Below are 17,937 nucleotides of genomic sequence, written 5' to 3' on the forward strand. Positions count from 1 at the left end.
CGAGAGAGAGAGAGAGAGAGAGAGAGAGAGAGAGAGAGGGGCTAGTGGATGTAGCTCTAGCTGTGGGCCGGGGGGGAGAGCTACCTAGCCCGGGCTGCTCTGCCGAAACATCCATGGGTGGCTGTGTCGGGAGCCACCACGACTCCTCGGGCAGCTTAAACGAGAACTCGGACGGCACTGGAGGTAACCTATCGCCGTCTTTTAGTGCTTACACTTATATTATTTTGAGGGGGGAGATGGGGGGTCCTCTAGGCTTTCTGCACGTAGTCCCGGCTGGAGGTCCCTTCCTTTTATATCCGAGCCAGGCAGACACGCAGACAGACACGGCAGCCCACCCGGGTTATCTCCCTCCACACAGCGGGCCTTGAAGCGATAAATGACGACCCGTTTGTACTTCACCAAGTGGGAAATATTCACAATGCGTCGCTTCCTCCCTTTGTTCTTTGGTGTTGACTGAGCTGGCCCGGCTAGCGGAATTAGCTTGCTAGCTTCTCTGCATAACAAATATGGGTCACAGACGGCAATGGCATGCACCGGAGTGATGCAGTCTGATTTAAATTACGCCCATGCCTGCTTTAAGTTATCTTATTGCTCAGCGCGTTTTATGATTGTTGCAATGCCAGGCGATTGTTTTTATTGACTGTGTTGTATAAGCGAGGTGTTTACGGCCGCAAAGTGTTGTGGAGAAACTGGAGGAGGTGTCAAAACTTATAGGGGTGCCTCAAGCTTTATGAGTTATGATGAAGTGTTTATTACAGTCTGATGTAGAGAAAGGCCCGAGAGCAGGGGACACCATTCTGTCAGCAGTCTGACATGCACAAAGTAGAATTAAGCATGACAATAGACAGGGTATCGTTTTAATTTAGATGAACTAAACATAATTAGATCAGAAGGTGAGCTCATGGGACATTTCCAGACGCATCTTCACCCTTTTTCTTCAAGTGAAATACAACAAAAAAGTTACAATTTTTGTTTACAAATGCTGAACAGTCAAAGGAAGTATTTTCAAAATCATATATTAGTAGGCTCATTACAAGATCCCAAAAGCAAAAACTGCAATTTGTGGAAAAAAGGTCAAAGGTATGAGCAGACAGTGGAGCAGCCCTTGTCTAAAAATCTTAATCTGCAAATTAAAGTAACATGCTTGTCTGTAGCCCATAGGAGTCAAACATTCATAAGTCAATCAGTTACGGTGAATAAAATGTGACCCTGAAATTATCATGATCACATCCCAACCAACAGAAGCACCGTCCTAAATCATCACATGTTTTTAATGATGCTAACAAACTGTTATGATTTTTTTTTTTTTTAAAGTACGATAACTTGGTAAAATGTTTAAAGCCACCAGGAAAGGCATGTGGCTCAAAGTTAGAGCAGGTTGTTTACCAGTCCACAAACCTGTGGTTAAATCCCTGCGGCTCCTGCAGTCCTCCTATGTCCAGATGCCAATAACTGAATCCCATGTTGCTCCCAAAGGCGTAGTTTCCGTTGTCTGTAAATGTATTTAAAGATGATAAGCTATGACGGTATCATTAGTGTATGAATGTCAGTGTGAATGGGTGAATGCTGACATGTGGTGTAAAGGGATCAGAGTGGTCAGAAGACTAGAAGATTGCTGTGTAAGTGCAGTCCATTACTTCTTATGGGTGTGGCACGGTACATAAAGATGCAAAGTGTTTCAGAGGAGGCTGCGTACCAGAAACAGAGGGAATTTTATACAAAACATGGAATTACATTGGAGACGCTGAGTTTAGATAGTAAGTGGCTTACTGTCTGCGGGGCCCCTTGTGCTGAAATACCTTTGTACAATAGTTTCCTCGATGTTTTGTCTGTCGAGGAGTTCTGCCACTGTGAAGTTATTCTAATCAGAGATTGGGAGATAAAGCTGGTTTAAGGGCTGGGGACAGAACATTTTAAGATGCTGCCGTATATAGTCTGGTCTCATTAATGTCTTTCTTATTAATCCTACATCTGTCCAACTTGACCTGTTTCAAAGTCACGTTAAAATGTTTCAGAGATCCTTTTTATTAAGACCGAGTGTGTGTCCGTGTTTGTGGTAACAAGAAGCTCTGCAGTGTTAAAACAGATTGAGATAAGCAGCTGTTACCTGACACTCTGCTTGATGATGACAGAGACGGAGCAGTTACATTTGAGCACATGTATCTGCTTTCACCAAAGCAAGTGTAATAAGTGGATTTACCTGCTTAAAGGGTAAGGATATTTGAGTTGAAATATCATCTTTTATTCATACTGGCCGACGAGCGTCCCAGAGGATTATTAAGAATTACTGAAAGGCAGGAAAGTAGGCTATTGTGTAACGTAAATTATTAAATTATGGGCAGACAGATGAGCTGGAAAGTAGGCTAATGTACAACACACAGCCAGGCAGAGACACACACACACACACACACACACACACACACACACACACACACACATATATGAATTCAGACATGCACATTTGGAAGATCAGTAAAACTGAATTGAACTTCGTATAGCATATTTCAGTGCGCTTCAATTCTGTGTATATTTTTTTTAAATATTTTTTAATTGTACTTACAGTAATGTATAATATACATGCAAAGGATGGAATGATATGTTTAACTATTTAATGACATGACTGAAAATAATAGCATTCTTGATGTTATCCTGTGAATCATCAAAATGTGTATACAACTCTTTTAAGGATTTGAAACATACTGAATTCACTCTTCTAACTTATTGTGACAAAAACATTTATATATCCCATTACAGATGCTGACACAAACTGTTCTTTCCCTATCCTCTTCTGTGAATCATAACTGAAGATAAGGTTGTCATAAATACAAACAACCCTTCTATATTTTGATGAAGTCAGAAGAAGCTCCTGCTGCTGTTTTACATAACTACATATCAAAACCCATTTATTTATTCATTCTTTCAATTATTCTTTCGTCCTATCTTATACAAGGATCTCATTTGACCTCCATACTTCAATAAATATACCATCATTAAGAGGACTTTTAAAGACAATGCCCTCCTCTTGTATTCAGGTGAATTATGGCATTACACATAACAAAAGAATAAAAGGGTCAAAGTATAATCAGTCTGTCAGTTAGAGGTCTTATTTACTTAGAACAGTGTGTGGAAGGTAGGTGTTGATGAACAGCGCCGTATGATCATGGGACTACATGTGTACCAGCAGCAGGTGAAACTCTACACCTTGATCCGTCATCCCTCTCTCTCTTCTGTCACACACACACACACACTTCATGTACTGCACATACTGTCCAGTACCTGTCGTCCCCTTCCGTGTTGATCCAGATGGTGTTATTCATTAACCATTCAGCTGCAGATGGAGCGCCGCGAGATGCGCAAACCCTCACCTTTTAACCGAGTTTAGCAACAAACACTTGCAGCTTCTCTTCTGCTTCATGTATTTTTCAGACAAATACAAACTCTTCTTCTTCCCTCTTTTTTCTTTTTCTCTTTCTCTCTATCTTTTCTTCTCTTTTGGAATTTACATCCCTTTCCTCCGACTTTTACATTTTCTCTGTGTCACCCTCCACTCTGTTTTTCTTAAGTCCTTTCTGGTTTATACCTCCTTCTCTTTTCATCTCTATTTCTGTTGGTACCCTGTTCCCTCACATCCTCCATTAAACCTGACCCTTGTTCTATGCCTTTTATTTCTCTTGTATCATTTCCTTCTGCTTCCTCTCCTTCATCTTCCCTCCAAATCTCCTGTCTTCCTCTACTTTTCCCTCCCTCTCAACCTCTCCTCTCTTCCTCTCATCCTCTCTGTCAGTGGCTCTAGGGCGTAACCAGCCCCTGAAGAGAGAGCGGCCTAAATGGAAAAGTGACTACCCGATGACTGAAGGCCAGCTGCGTAGCAAGAGAGATGAGTTCTGGGATACGGCGCCAGCATTCGAGGGCCGGAAGGAGATCTGGGATGCGCTGCGGGCTGCGGCCAGCGCCTTTGAGAGCAACGACCACCTGCTAGCTCAGGCCATCCTGGATGGGGCGAGCATCACACTGCCGCACGGTAAAACACATTTCCACACTGGCAGATGACTTCATAGACATAATGTTGGACAGTTCTGTTGATGACTACTACCAAAATAATTTAAATTCCCTCTTCTGAAGTTCTCTGGAGCAAATAAAACTCTGGAACTAAGTTAATAGAGGAGTTATTTAGAAGCCATCTTGTTTTGTTTGTGCTTTATTTGCCATTTTAAATCTTAGAAATCTTTAAATTTTACCTTAGATTAATACAAAAGGGACAACAATGCATGTAAGTAAGGAGGGCTGCAACAAAAATGCCGTTTGATATTCTGTATATCAGTTTCCATGTACACGTGATCTGGCTGTGTCTGCCTCTCTCTCTCTCTCTTCAACTGCACACATCTGAAGGTAATCCTGCACTCTCCCCCTGTGTAACTGCAGGACAAGTATGTATGGCTGAACTTGCTGCTTATTAAGGGAGGACAGCAGAAAAGTATCGCTTTGCAGTACATGATTTAGGTTGACTTTGTATGAAACAGACAAAAAAGACATGCCAAGTCGCAGAAGCAAGGGGAGAATGAAATCTCTGGCGCACAGAGGGGCGAGTGGAGGAGCAACATCTGGAGGTGTTTGTTTACAACAAAAGCAGAAGTGTTAGCAGAGGCAATTGGCTGAGCGATTCTGGCGTGCATACCCAAAACTAGACCAACTGAATAATAAACACACAGCAGGGCAACAGTTCTGCCTGAACTGGATCTCCCTCTGGAGAAAAACTTTATTCATACATGCCCATTGACAGACACAGATAGCCTACTTGATAGTCAGTACTAGAGCATATCATTGGCTGCTGCCACCCTCCACTTTGCTGATGTGTTTAAACAGGACAGACATCTGATTAAATGTTAAACTTATGTTTTAAAATCAGATAATACTCACAAAAAATATACTACCTAAATATAAAGTAATAATATATAACATTTTAAGACATGACATAGTCAGATATTAATCATTATATTTCCCTTTTGGAAGTGAACGAGCCACTAGCAGTTGAGAAAAATACAACAAATTGTGGTTACCACCCTCCATAAAAGCTCCAGGAACCTCAAAAGATAGAACATAGAAGAAATCAATTATTTAACAAAAAATCTGTCTTGTTGTTTGAGTGGAAATGTATTTAGCAGCTACCAAAGTTGCAGTTTTAGTAAAATGAGGTGATGCTCATAATGTAGAATTAATTTTTTCCTTCAATTTATTTTCTTGTTTTTTTTCTTTAGCTTAATTTGGTGATGGGGAGATTGAGATAGATTGATATTGTTATTCTTACCTCAGATATATAGGAGTCTTATTCTTACCTCAGATGTGTTGATAAGTCTTATTCTTACCTCAGATGTGTTGATAAGTCTTATTCTTACCTCAGATGTGTTGGGGAGCGTGAGGTCGTCAGTTTCAGTAGTATCCAAAGGCTATAAATAAATACGCTGCATTAGCAGAGTAAGGGCTGCGACGCTAAAGGATGTAGAATAGGTTCGCTAAGGAAGTCTCGTCTATGACCTCTTATAGTTTCTCTGGTCATCTGAAGTTTCATAAACAGGAAGACGACTCTGCTGAACATGAGGACTCATTTGTGTTTGGAAGAAGAACAAGAAGTTTTTTTCCCCCCATTCACAATAATTAACCCCTAATATGGACCTTAACACAAATTACACACATTTAAAGAAGTCAAAGACGCTTGACCGAGTGTGTCTCAATGACCAAAATGTATCATTCAGACTGTAGCTATTCAAAAGTATACTCTGTAGAGGGGATCGATGAATAATAAATAAAGAGGAGTGTGTCTCCGGTCTTCTTAAAGCAGGATTTAATGAGGTAATCACTCAGGAAAGTATTCCAAAGGTAGTGCCTCCTCTACAGCATACTTGAGAGCTTCCACATAGAACAGATCAATGAATCGACATGGCTCTGATTCAGGAACCCCGGCATCTCCTCAAAGCAATTATCAGCTGCTGGAGCCGCTTTCTTTTTATGGATGAGCAACCTTCACTTGATTTCTGTTTTATAACTCCTTAGATTCCCCTTGGGGAATAATAAAGTATAGCAAAATCCCCCCCCCCCCCCCCCCCCCCCCCCCCCCCCCGTGTCTCCAGACTTCATGTAAGAGAATCTTAAAGTGTGCTTTTAATGTTCTCAGTGAAAGTAAAGGTCAGGAGCTGTATGACAAAGGCTGAGATGTATTTTATTTAAAACATGTTATGGACCATTTAAAGATCTCTTACCTGTCATACCAGACCAGCACATCATTGTAGGTGTTGTATAATTGAAGTCAATATAAGAAGGTGGTAAACAGATGACCTTTCCCCCCTGGTACTAAATGGTCACACATGCTCCCTCTCTTTCACCAACGAGACCTCTGATAGTGTCCTGGCTGGGAGAAACCAACAGTCATTGTTAATTAGGTTGGGACAAAATATCGACATGGCAATACATCATCATCCTTGACTCATGTCATACCATTTTGTAATCGCTGGCTCCAAATATCTATATTGTTATTTTAAAAAAAGAAGGCGCTCTTAGAGCGTCTAGACAGATTTTCCTGCCAATTTGTCTCACAGCGTCAGTACTTCATTACTGCTGATGGGTAACATGAATGGAAGGGAATTGGCCAAAGAAGTTGACAGCGAGATAAATGAAGAAGAACACAGTAGGATAATGTCGGACATCAGGGACAAGTTAAGAGAGGATGCATGAAAAGAGGTGTAAATGATACCAAATTACAATTAATTAGATTACTCATGTACTGTACCTTTTTATTGGGTCATTTTGTATTCTTTTGTAAAACCTGACAGACTAGTTTGGTGTATAAATCTTATTAGTAAAGTAGTAAAAAGGTTGTACTTGGTGTTTTGGTTCAGGCAGCAAAATCGCTTTGTTTTTGTAAAGAGTTTGATTCAGGCTGATAAAGGTCACTAGTGACGTGTGATACAAACCTGGTCTCTTGGGTAAAGTTCATCCATCCAGTTTCTTTGTGAGGGGCTGTCAGGAAACCACTTAACCTACTCTGCAGTTTGCAGAAGCAAAGGTATTCTGTAAGTTGGCAAACAGGAACGATAAAAAAACTAAAAAACAGCTCTACCTACCGGAATGATTTGGGTATAGCAGGTACCAACAAAAAGACTTCTGCTGCATGTACAAGTGGGCCTTGTTTTGTCCTCTTCCTTTCCTGTTGGTAGTTCTGTCTGGTTCAGATCAGATCCCGCTGGGCTGCAGCTGTGGATTCCCCAGGTCTGATGTCACTTAACACTCGTCCAGCACTTTGGTACAAAGAGCAGCCACATCACTAGATTATTTCACCATTCACAAATGTCATGCCTTTCTATTGCTGGTATTTTACTCTCAACATTCCCGTATGAATTGATTGTCTGTCTGCCAGTCAATAGTGGCATTGTATTACAATCAGATCACTCAGTTTCTAGTTGTGCAGATTGTGAAAATATTGATTTATCACTTCATATTCAGCACTTACTGGATGTTGGCTTTCTAGGAGCAGTCATCATCCTTCAATGTCCTTATAAGCTTAAATAACTTTGGCTATGATGCTAAAGATTTTTAAATAAGTGGTAAATGGGCTTGAGAGTGTATAGCCCTTTTCTAGTCTTCTGACTGCTCCAAGCACTTTTACACCGCAGGTCACATCTACCCACTCATACACTGATGGCAGTCAGGTTGCTATTTAAAGTGACCGTCAGAAGTAACTAATCCCATTCAAATACATTCAAACCCGCCGACAAAGCAGTGGGAGCAAGTTGGGGTTAAGTGTCTTGCTCAAGGACACATGTGGACATGTGGCTGTAGGAGCTCTACATAAACGTCTACAGAATACATTCTTTATAAGCTTTATACTTTTAGCCATATTCGTCGCAATGCAAACAGAACTGCAGCAACCAAACCTCTTTCATGTAAGAACATATTTTCATGCTTGGATCTTAGAATGTTTCACTTCAGCACTGTGCAGCTGAAGGATAAACTCTGAGGTGGAGCCGCCTGGGGAAGAAAAATAGCAAGACATAGAGATTTGTAACAGACATGAAGAGTCTTAACAGAATCCTTTTGAAGGCTTGTTGTCAGTGCACCGAGTTTAACATTTATCTTAGATTTATACTAGCCTTTTATCACAGTGGCCATGACAGCACCCACATTTAAGAAGTTTCTGCTGCAACTTACGTTACATAAAAAAATCCTTTTAATCATGATAGACCTTGTTTTGAAATAATTTCACTGAACACTTGTACACTTCTGACTACGCAGATGTAAACCCTATTTGGATGCAACAAGTCCCATCTTGTCAAAAGTAATAACATCAGCACACTGAAGAGGTGTTTTCTTTCATTTGATGTTAAAAAAACGAACAGTACATTTCACAGACAGCCTTTATTTTGACTCAACAGATAGCTGGAAAAAAAAAAAAAGTGAGTGCTGAAATATCTGAGGTCAGTTGTCAACTTATTTTGATCGCTTTTTTTTCTGTATTTTCACACCAAGCGGTTTTTAGTGAGTTCTGTTCCTGTAAGGTGCTTCACACTTGTTACTACTTAGTTCAGTTTTAGCAACACAAGGTAAGCCGAGCCCTTTCTCACACTCACTTCGGTAAAGCGAGACCTGATGGCGTAGTGTGGCCTTTGTGTTCTCAGCTTGACCACTGCAGCTGCCGTTTTGACAGAAAGCAGCATCCTGTGGCTTCTACTGACTCATCTCTCTCTGCCTTACCACACAAGTCTTCTCTGAATAGCTCGTGCTGTCATGGAACTCACAAAACAGCTCAGGAGCTGGTGGGACCTTTGAAACACTGTTTAGAGGTCAAAGCAGAGGATTTCTACTCTCTGCTTTTGTGGGGAGTTTTCACCCTGACCTTAGATTATGTTGTTATAGGTTTTAAAATACATGAAGGGCAACATCGTGAGTGAACTTAAAATAAATAAAAAGACGGAACATAGAGGATGTCTCTTCTGTTTATGAACTACATTACACTTTAGGATAAGAAAACAAAGCCAACCAATGACAGGAGCTTTTAATCAGGGGCCCCAAAGGTTCTTCAGGCCAATCATTTTCCTAACATGTGAAATAGTCTCTCGAAGGATTCAGGTACTGCAAGTCCCATCCCTAATGTCACTGTAACTTTGGAACTACCCATACAGCAGAACTTTGAGGGGGTCCTCTGAACTTTGTGTAGACCCTGGTTCATGTAGTAGACACACTGAACACCTCCAAAGTCCTGCTATCGCGTTCCTTGTTGGAATCAACTTTTTATCTGGTGTTTTATGACAAGTAGGGACAAATGATTATGCAGGAGGTATGTCTTAAATTGCCCTGAAGGACCCCCCCCCCACACACACACTCACTTTAGTATCACTGTGTTAACTTTCAGTTTGCGTCTTCACTGCAACTTTCTTTCCCCTGTACTGTAAATCAGAAAATGTCTCTAAATGTCACACTCCTACAGACACATGACATTCCCTTTCTCCTGCTTTCATTCATAGATTGTTCCTCACAGTCTCTGTTCTCCTTTAACTCTCATTTCTCTATTCCAGCTTAAAACAGTCAAGTATGTGCTATGCATGTCAGGTGTTGGCTTTGTTATTTGGAAAAAGAATGTGTTGAGGGGTTACCTATAACACATTTTTAACTGTTAGTTTCTTTGTATTGGAACTTCCCAGTTAAACCATCACCTAGTCTGGTGGACCTTAGTTTTTATACTGCTGAGTGAGTTGTAAGAAGCTGTAACCTGCTGCATATGGTTAAAGTGATTCTTATATCATATAACATAGATTTTAAAAAGTGTGGCAGTCACACTAATACATACTCAAATGATCATTCTTAAAAGATTCTGGATACAATAGAGAATCTGTTTTTGAGGAAGGAACAAGAATCTGGTTTTTAAAAAGAGATCTAGTCCAACTAAAGGCTACTAGCTAGTCATCAGTCACCCTACAATGATTGAGTGTATCTATATAATAAGGCACCTGTGTTTATGTGCAGCCAACTATCCACTTCAAGACACATTTTCTCAACTCCAACTCAATTTCTGCTTCTAATCAGACTGTTAACATTGGTCAGAGCACCAAAAAAAGAAAACTAGCTGGAATTCTTTAACACAAGTTAGACATCCAAGAGGCTAAATGGTCAGTAGACAATATAGCCAATGGGTTAGGAGAATGACAGTGAAGTAATCTGGCCATGTTTTATAGATTAACTTTCTATCTTCATTATCATGTTGTAATGATGTCATTTAAGTTAGGAATTGATTTTTATACAGGTATTGATCATTTTTTTCGTTTTTCCAGGAGCTCTGACTGAATGCTACGATGAGCTGGGGAATCGATACCAGCTGCCAGTCTACTGCCTCTCTCCTCCCGTCAACATGATCGAGGAGCACTCTGAAGAGCCCGACGGTTCAGATCCAGACTCTGGTGCAGCGGATCCGTCCACGGGCAGCGCCAGCGATCAAGGCTCAGGAGGGGAGTGCCAGCTGAGGCTCCGGCTCTCAACGGGCCGCGACCTCCGGCTGGCTGTTCGTTCTTCGGACACAGTGGGCATGATGAAACGTCGTCTACAGAGTCAGGAGGGCGTTCCTTCTCCGACCCAACGCTGGTTTTTCTCAGGTCGGCCTCTGACAGACAGGCTGCGCTTGGACCAACTCAACATCTCCAGGGACTATGTGGTGCAGGTGATCCTCAGCCAGCCGCCACCGCTGGAGCCGCTGTCAACAGCAGGACACACACTAGAGGGCCCCGGGCCGGTGGCAGAGGAGGGAGTGGCTGCACTGCCGCAGGAGCCCACGCCTGTGGAGAACTAACTCTGCTCAGTCTGGCTCCCCGGAGGCAGGAGTACCAACAGGCTTCCTGTTTAAAAGGAGGACAACAAGGGAGAAAAAAGGATGAAAGATGATTCTGGCTTTTCTTTTTAGATTAGTTCTCTTCCCTCCTCTTCTCTTCTCTCCTCCTCTTCATCCCTCCTTTTCTCCTCTTCATCCCTTCTCTTCATCCCTCCTTTTCTCCTCTTCATCCCTTCTCTTCATCCCTCCTTTTCTCCTCTTCATCCCTTCTCTTCTCTTGATTTCTCTCCTCTCAGTCTTTCTTTGTTGGCTGTCTGCTGGAGAAAAAAGACTCTTGAATTGAGGAAAAACTCTTCCTTTTGGTTTACATGTCGAAATTTTGACCTTTTTGAAGTATTTTTAACTGTTCCTATGGAAACCAAACAACAAAGCAGAACTTTGTCGGATGGCTCAAAGGGTTTTCTTAAGAACACTGATGATCGAATGTTTCTGTTTCTATTCAAGTTCTGCTCTCTGGTAAAGCTTAGAATTCTGTTTATGGGGCGACAGGGTTTAACAATTATTTCACGACATACACTTTCAACCTGGACATCTTACAAAGAAAGAAATATAGATACTCAACAATCACTCTTAGTTATACTGAACATGAATCAAATCCAGGCCATTTCCTCACTCAGGATCAATGTCGGTATGCTAACAGCTGGAAAGAAAGGTTGGTGCTGTTAAGCAAACAGATGTGTCCTCAGTGTGGTCACATCAGAGGCATGACAACGTTTTACCAAGCTTTACTTCACTCTGCTTCAACAATCAGAGCAATCATGTAATACACATCAATTAGTCAGCCTATCTCTGTGTGTGTGCGTGTGTGTGTGTGTGCGTGTGTGTGTGTGTGTGTGTGTGTGTGGGTGGGTGTTCATATAAGTTTAAGACACAGCCACACATATTCATGTGGGAAAAGGATGGCACTTCAGAAACACAGTTGCATATTTTGATTAAAAATAGTAGGTTTTTAATTAAAATTGATCATTGTTTCTATTCCTCTTGTCTCTGTCTCAATGTGTCCTCAGTGTTTTCACGTCTTGTTGTTGAAGTAATATGATGCATTATATTCTCTGGCATAACATTGCAACTAACATATTTTACAGTCTTTCTGTTTGTGGCTCTAAATCAATGTTAAAGGACTTCAACTAATCAGTGCTTGCAATTTTTTTTATCTCAGGTTTATAAAGAAGAGACGTATAATGCAGTGCAAATATGAATTGTTTTAACTATAATGTATTTGATTTTGATGTTTATACTATTATACTATACACATTTCACTTAAAAAGATCAGGCTAAGGTGATGATTTTCCTATTTCACAAACTGCTGATTTGCCTTTTTGGTCTAATCTTATCTTTGCGCAGAGTTGTTACATCGTCATATTTGAAAACTGGAGTCATATCTGAACAGCTAGCCTGGCTCTGTCCACATGGAGAGTGTACGGCTAAGCCTACACGCCCCTCTAACTCTAATCTATGAACATGTTATGTCTTCTTTACTTTGTACACAAACTTTTAATGACTTTAATTTGTGGTTTCATAAGGAGTTGTGTGTCTTGTCGCACCACAACTCATAAACTCACTGCCCTGACAAGGAATGATTTCTACACATAACAGTGAGCTTTAAAAGTGCCAGTAAGTTTTCTTTTCTTTCTTTACATTAGGTCAGAGTTGTTTTCCCCTGCTGCCAGTGTCTATGTTAAGCTGATCCTAAATAACCAGCATTCTTTTCTCAAGCTGTAGGAAATCTAGTTAGACAATATAGTAAAATGTAGAAGAATTATTCATATTGGTCATAGCTAATTTAAAGGTCAGGCATTATTTACAACTCACAGTACAACAGCTTCCCTTTTCCTTATGATTTCCTATTTCCTTATTTAAATGTCCTTATTTTATTCACTAATTTCAACAAGACAGTAGTGGAAAACTCCCCAAAAAACACAGATGAAAAAACGCCTTGTAGTTAGAAGAAGCCACCACAAGTAAGCTTGTTTTTTTTGACAGAAGTGCTGCCAACTGGCATTTCCCCGCAGGGGAACAATAAGTGAACGTCATGCGGCCCGTAATAGAATGAGGAAGAAAACCTGCGTGCTACCTGCTGCTATTTGTCAGTCACACAAAGGTGTGTAAAAAGCTTTTGAGTTTTTGATGAAGAATGAGAGTACTTGACAAGCCAGGATGCTTTTAATTTGAAAAGTCAGGCTGCAGAGGAAGTGGTAGAATACTTTTTATTTATAAGAAATAAAAAAATCCATTTAACAAGAGTCCTTAGGCAAGACAGCAGCACCAAAGGTTTCAAACACACACACACACAAAAACTAAAGAGCAACTAAAGCAAGAATGTACAATAGGCAATAAAATGAGCAGTGTTCAGCATTAAAACGTGCATACACTGGTGAAATGATCATTAATGCTGGTTTTTAACCTCCCGAGCTAAACAGTCAGGTGTAATGTGACCCTGTAGCTCTGAGACCAAGAAGACAGAGCAAATACTTTAAAACTCTTTTGCCCAAAAACAGCAGGTTTGTTGAATTTCATACACAATGTGCCCATGAGCCCAAATGTCACAGCTAGTGGCAGTTTCAGACATCAGTAATTAATAATAATATGGTCAGTGTGGCATTAAGTCATCAGTCCTCTTAAAAAACTTATTATATGCTTAGGGTTTTTTTTCCGGGAAATACCTGTGTGTTCATACCTGCAATGATGCAAGGTTGCAGACTCAAAATGTATTTCTCTCTGTTTTGCAAAAAGGGATCAGTATGACACATAGAATCACATTAAAGATGGGCAAAGTTTGTGGTTTCACGTGTGCATCCTTAAAGTATAATAGCCCCCTCTCTGTCCTGAGCAGCAAACTGAAAACCACAAAGCGAACTAACCTTTGGCAACAGTCATCTGTTACCTGTTTTCATAAGCACATAGCAATGTTGAATCATAAGAAACCTCTCATCATAATAAAGGTAAGGTCTCTCTTAGAGGAAATATTGTCCTGGTTATCGTAAAAAAGAAAGACATACATTGGCGATGTTAAATGTTAGTGGTTGTCGTGGTCTGAGAATGAATAATAGAAAATCTCTCATGAATCCCTTTTGTATAGGCAACTTGTGTGACCAGCATATTTGTTGTTTCTTATTGTTTTATAAGTAAGTATTAACCTTATCCCAGCTGTGACTTTATTCCCTCTCACACTTCCACAGAGGTGTTAAACACTTCACCTTTTTTTTAATTATTATTATTCCTGAGAACTCACCACAACATCAAGTAGACACTTGAAACACTTCCTTTTTCTAATAGGTTTATGACACTTGTGTAGCCCTGACTTCCTCTATGATGGTCAGTTCAACTGCACAAGCATTCACACATTTTCACATTGGAAAATGGTCAAATGAGAAGAGAACTATTGTTCTCAGCTTTTGTCATCTTCCTTGTGACGCTGAAAATCAAGTGGGACAAAAAGTGGTCATAATGCCTTCTGTTGTTTCCACCGGCTGCTGTAAACCATCACTCTTACATAACTTACAAACTCTCTCAGGTTAAAAAAAAAAAAGCCACACACTATCACAGTGAGGTAGTTCCTCTTGTTGGGTTTTTTTTTTTTTACCCTTCTTCTTCTTCAGTCAGACATAAATACAGCAACAGCATGCTGAGTTCAAGCAGACGAACTGAAGACACCTCAGGCAGTCAACTAATTTCTACTTTAAAGCTCAACGTGTAGTTTTAAACTCAGGATCACGTCTCGTTTCAAGGTGAGATCTTTTGAACTCGTTCATTTTTGTTTCTTCCTCTTGTGTGTATTCACTAGAAATATTATTTAAAGAAAAAAACTCTCAAAATTAGTTGATAACTTTATCCAGAGACTCATTTTTTAAGTAGCAGCTAAACACAGTTGATTATGATGAGTGCCTTGAACAAGAATCCTTACAGCATCATTTTACTCAAGTGCGTCAAATACTTTCATCTCATGTTTAATTTTAGGAATCTTTAACAAAATGTTTTTGTTTACACTTTTATAACAGTTTTATTTAACTTTTTCAGAGTCCCTGTATATTAATCAAATCAAACCAAGAAAAAGTCTTCAGTTGGACTTGTCACAGTTTGTTAAAATCAAAACCATTATTTTTACACATTACTTATTTTGATGTGTTCAAGGGACAAACAGAATGAGAACCTTTGCTTGTCTTGAATTTGGAAGACTTAATATTAAACAATGCACTATATATCCTTATGAAATGTATCTCAGGATTATAGCTCCATGTCATTTTACAAACTTTTAAAACTTTAATTGATTTTTTGTATTATTGAACTGTCATATTTTTGCATCATAAAGAATTTCATTTTTATAGGACATAATAACCAGAGGGTGACTCCAGTATTTGGAACATGCTTACTTATACTTCTTTCTTCCAGATGCGTCCATTGTTCCTTCTGTTCCTGGGTGCTGCTCTGTGCTACGCCAATACTGACAGCAACCAGCCGAAAATTGAGTCCCTCATGGATAATGGTTGGTAACCACTCTGATTACAACTAAATATTCATCTGCCTTTCCATTTACCTTCACGTAATTTTCATACAGTAAATAATCACTGTGTGTTTTTTGTCTGTTTGAAATCTAGTTCTGGTCCTGATGGTGCCTTATATTAGGGGCAGGGTGTATGTTAATCTGACCTGTGGAGAAGCTTATCAAAACCAGCCTGTGTTTTGGAAGGAAAACGGTAAAACAAGTGTTCCTTTTGATACTACCTCTACAATCTATTCTTCCCTCAGATGTGGAATTGTCTCTGTGTTTTGATAAACCTTTGAAGCGTGAAGTGTGAAGTCAGTGTCACATGTCTTCATCTCAGGCGTGGAGCTTAAACCAGCTCTACAGGGGAACCATGTCAAAGTCCTGGTGGTGGAGTTGAGAGGAGGAAACTACAGTTGTCACCAGAGCCCAGACGGACGGTACCTCAACCACACCACGATCCTGGTCCAACCAGAACGAGACAACAGGAGTATCATACTGCAGGAAAAATCCCCCAAAGGAGGTAAGAGAAGAAAGATGAGACCACAGAAAGACCAAAAAGGGAACACAACAGGAGAAAAAGTTGACAGAGAGATCAAGATGTGTGTTGTTGTCAGACCTGGGGACTCGGGATGGATGTCTCAACAACGCTGAGATAAGAAAGATGGTCAGAGTAGAAGACAATAAAAATTGACAAAGGAAGGGGACTGTGGCCCAAAAAGCAGAAGACATACAAAGGATAAGTAAAGAATTAGGAGAACTAGAAGGGAGGGAAGAGATGCAATTGAAGAGGAGGAAACAAAAGAATAACATGATTGCAGAAAAGGAACCAAAGTGGTCGGCAAAAGAGAACTAGAAATAGTTCCAAAACTGCGTGTGTTTTTGTTTTATTCATGGACATTCTTTCATTTGATTTGGCCTTCTTTCCACCTTTCAAAAATGTGAAAACCTGAGAAAGCTCTAATTCTCTTTGTACTGAAAAACACCATCCTGACTCAGACAGTTTTCTTGTGTCAGATTTCATCTAAATATACGTTTTGCAATTTTCTCCTCAATTTATAATCCTCAGTTACTCCTCAGTTTATCCATCTTTAAATGCGGGGACCTTCCAAATGAAGCCCTCTGACACACAAAATAAAGAATGAAATAGCTCACCAGAACATATAACACAAACATAGGGAGACACTGACCGTATTTCTGTTCCTCTAGGTCACATCCACTGTTCAGCTCCTAACTATAAAGGCTCCTTTCACTGCACCTGGACAAGATCAACTAACAGACCCATGGCCGCTGTGCTCCTGGTGACGGCTGAGCGGTGAGGACAGAAAAACACTAATGATTGACTGTATTCTGTTGTAGGTAGTATTTGTGCTAACCAGTTTGTCTTGTACACAGTGATCTGAAAAATATTCCCTGTGTGCTGGATGCTAATGGATCAGGAGTCCACTGCAATGACACGATATGCCGAATCAGTGAGGAACAGCACAGCATTTCCCTGACTGTTTACATACGCAGTTATTCTCTCCTGGAGAAACACACCAAGACCTTTTTCCTGAGAGACATCGGTGAGTAACTGTTTTTTAATATTTCTGCTTAAATAAGTTTTAAATGGAAGCCCTTAGAAGATGTGCATCCATACATTTCATTTACTCAGTTTTCCTATATGGTTGTATGTCTGCCTTAGGCTACCACAGTTATGGTTCTGGTTTGTTTTTCAGTTCTTTGGTATATTATGAATGTAGCAGTTAACATAAAACATGTGTCAGAAGAAGTTTAAATAGTTGCTCTTCTTGTACATTTTGCAAGTACTTTTTGACCTACTGGTGATGCGAATACTTAAACAAACACTGTGTTGTTTCCTCACCCTTTCAGTGAGGCCGGCAAACCTCCCCAACCTGCACACCAGTGACATGAAGGTGTTCAGCTGGGGCTATCCAGAGACCTGGGATAAGCCCTGCGCATTCTTTCCCCTGCAGTTCCAGGTTAAGGTGGTCCCCAGTGGTCATGACTGCAGCAGTATGGAGCCCTTAGTGGTAAATCAAATCATGCATAGTTTACAGGAGAACAGTTTAAAGTCACAACTATAGCTACATTTGTCTGCCTTCTTTCTAATCACATTCCTCTTCTGCAGAACACAGCCACTGAGCAGACTCAGTACGAGGTCAGAGTCAAAGTCAAGAAGTTTGTTTTCTGTGTGAAAGCTCAGGACAAGATCACCAACGGGCCATTCAACCAATGGAGCAGTTGCAAGTGAGTTTATTTCTCAATCCATTTGTACGAGTCATCTTATTTCATTCAAATAATTCATCAGTACTGATTCTGTCCAACCTGTCTGTCTGCAGAGTGAACAAACATGAAGTGAAGTGCTCTTCTGATACTGGACTGCAGCCATAAGGAAAGAAGAGAACAACAATGTTTTCTGGAAGTCCTCTTTTTAAAGTTTTCAAAATATTTAGAAATCAAAGCTGGACTTTGGCAGTGAATATGTACATGTACAGTATTTATTGATCATCCATAATGTTGTAATTGGAACTAAAGTTATCAATAAAGCAAATATTTGTAATATCATTGTGCCTTTGAATGACTT

The 17,937-nt window shown here is 40.2% G+C and overlaps 2 protein-coding genes across 2 annotated transcripts; both read left to right on the top strand.

The window, feature by feature from the left end:
* Positions 1-24: 24 nt before the first annotated feature.
* ubtd2 (ubiquitin domain containing 2) lies at positions 25-13,644 on the top strand. Its single transcript, XM_061055253.1, has 3 exons — positions 25-183; positions 3,785-4,021; positions 10,317-13,644. The coding sequence occupies exons 1-3, from the start codon at positions 114-116 to the stop codon at positions 10,826-10,828; spliced, it is 819 nt and encodes a 272-aa protein (XP_060911236.1). The 5' UTR covers positions 25-113; the 3' UTR covers positions 10,829-13,644.
* Positions 13,645-14,463: 819 nt separating this feature from the next.
* Positions 14,464-17,918, top strand: il12bb (interleukin 12B, b). The gene is made up of 9 exons (XM_061055254.1): positions 14,464-14,595; positions 15,257-15,350; positions 15,463-15,561; positions 15,691-15,873; positions 16,560-16,665; positions 16,746-16,915; positions 17,223-17,383; positions 17,482-17,600; positions 17,693-17,918. The coding sequence occupies exons 2-9, from the start codon at positions 15,257-15,259 to the stop codon at positions 17,742-17,744; spliced, it is 984 nt and encodes a 327-aa protein (XP_060911237.1). The 5' UTR covers positions 14,464-14,595; the 3' UTR covers positions 17,745-17,918.
* Positions 17,919-17,937: the final 19 nt, after the last annotated feature.

This window comes from Labrus mixtus, chromosome 14 (genome assembly GCF_963584025.1).
Source record: "Labrus mixtus chromosome 14, fLabMix1.1, whole genome shotgun sequence".
NCBI lineage: Eukaryota > Metazoa > Chordata > Actinopteri > Labriformes > Labridae > Labrus > Labrus mixtus.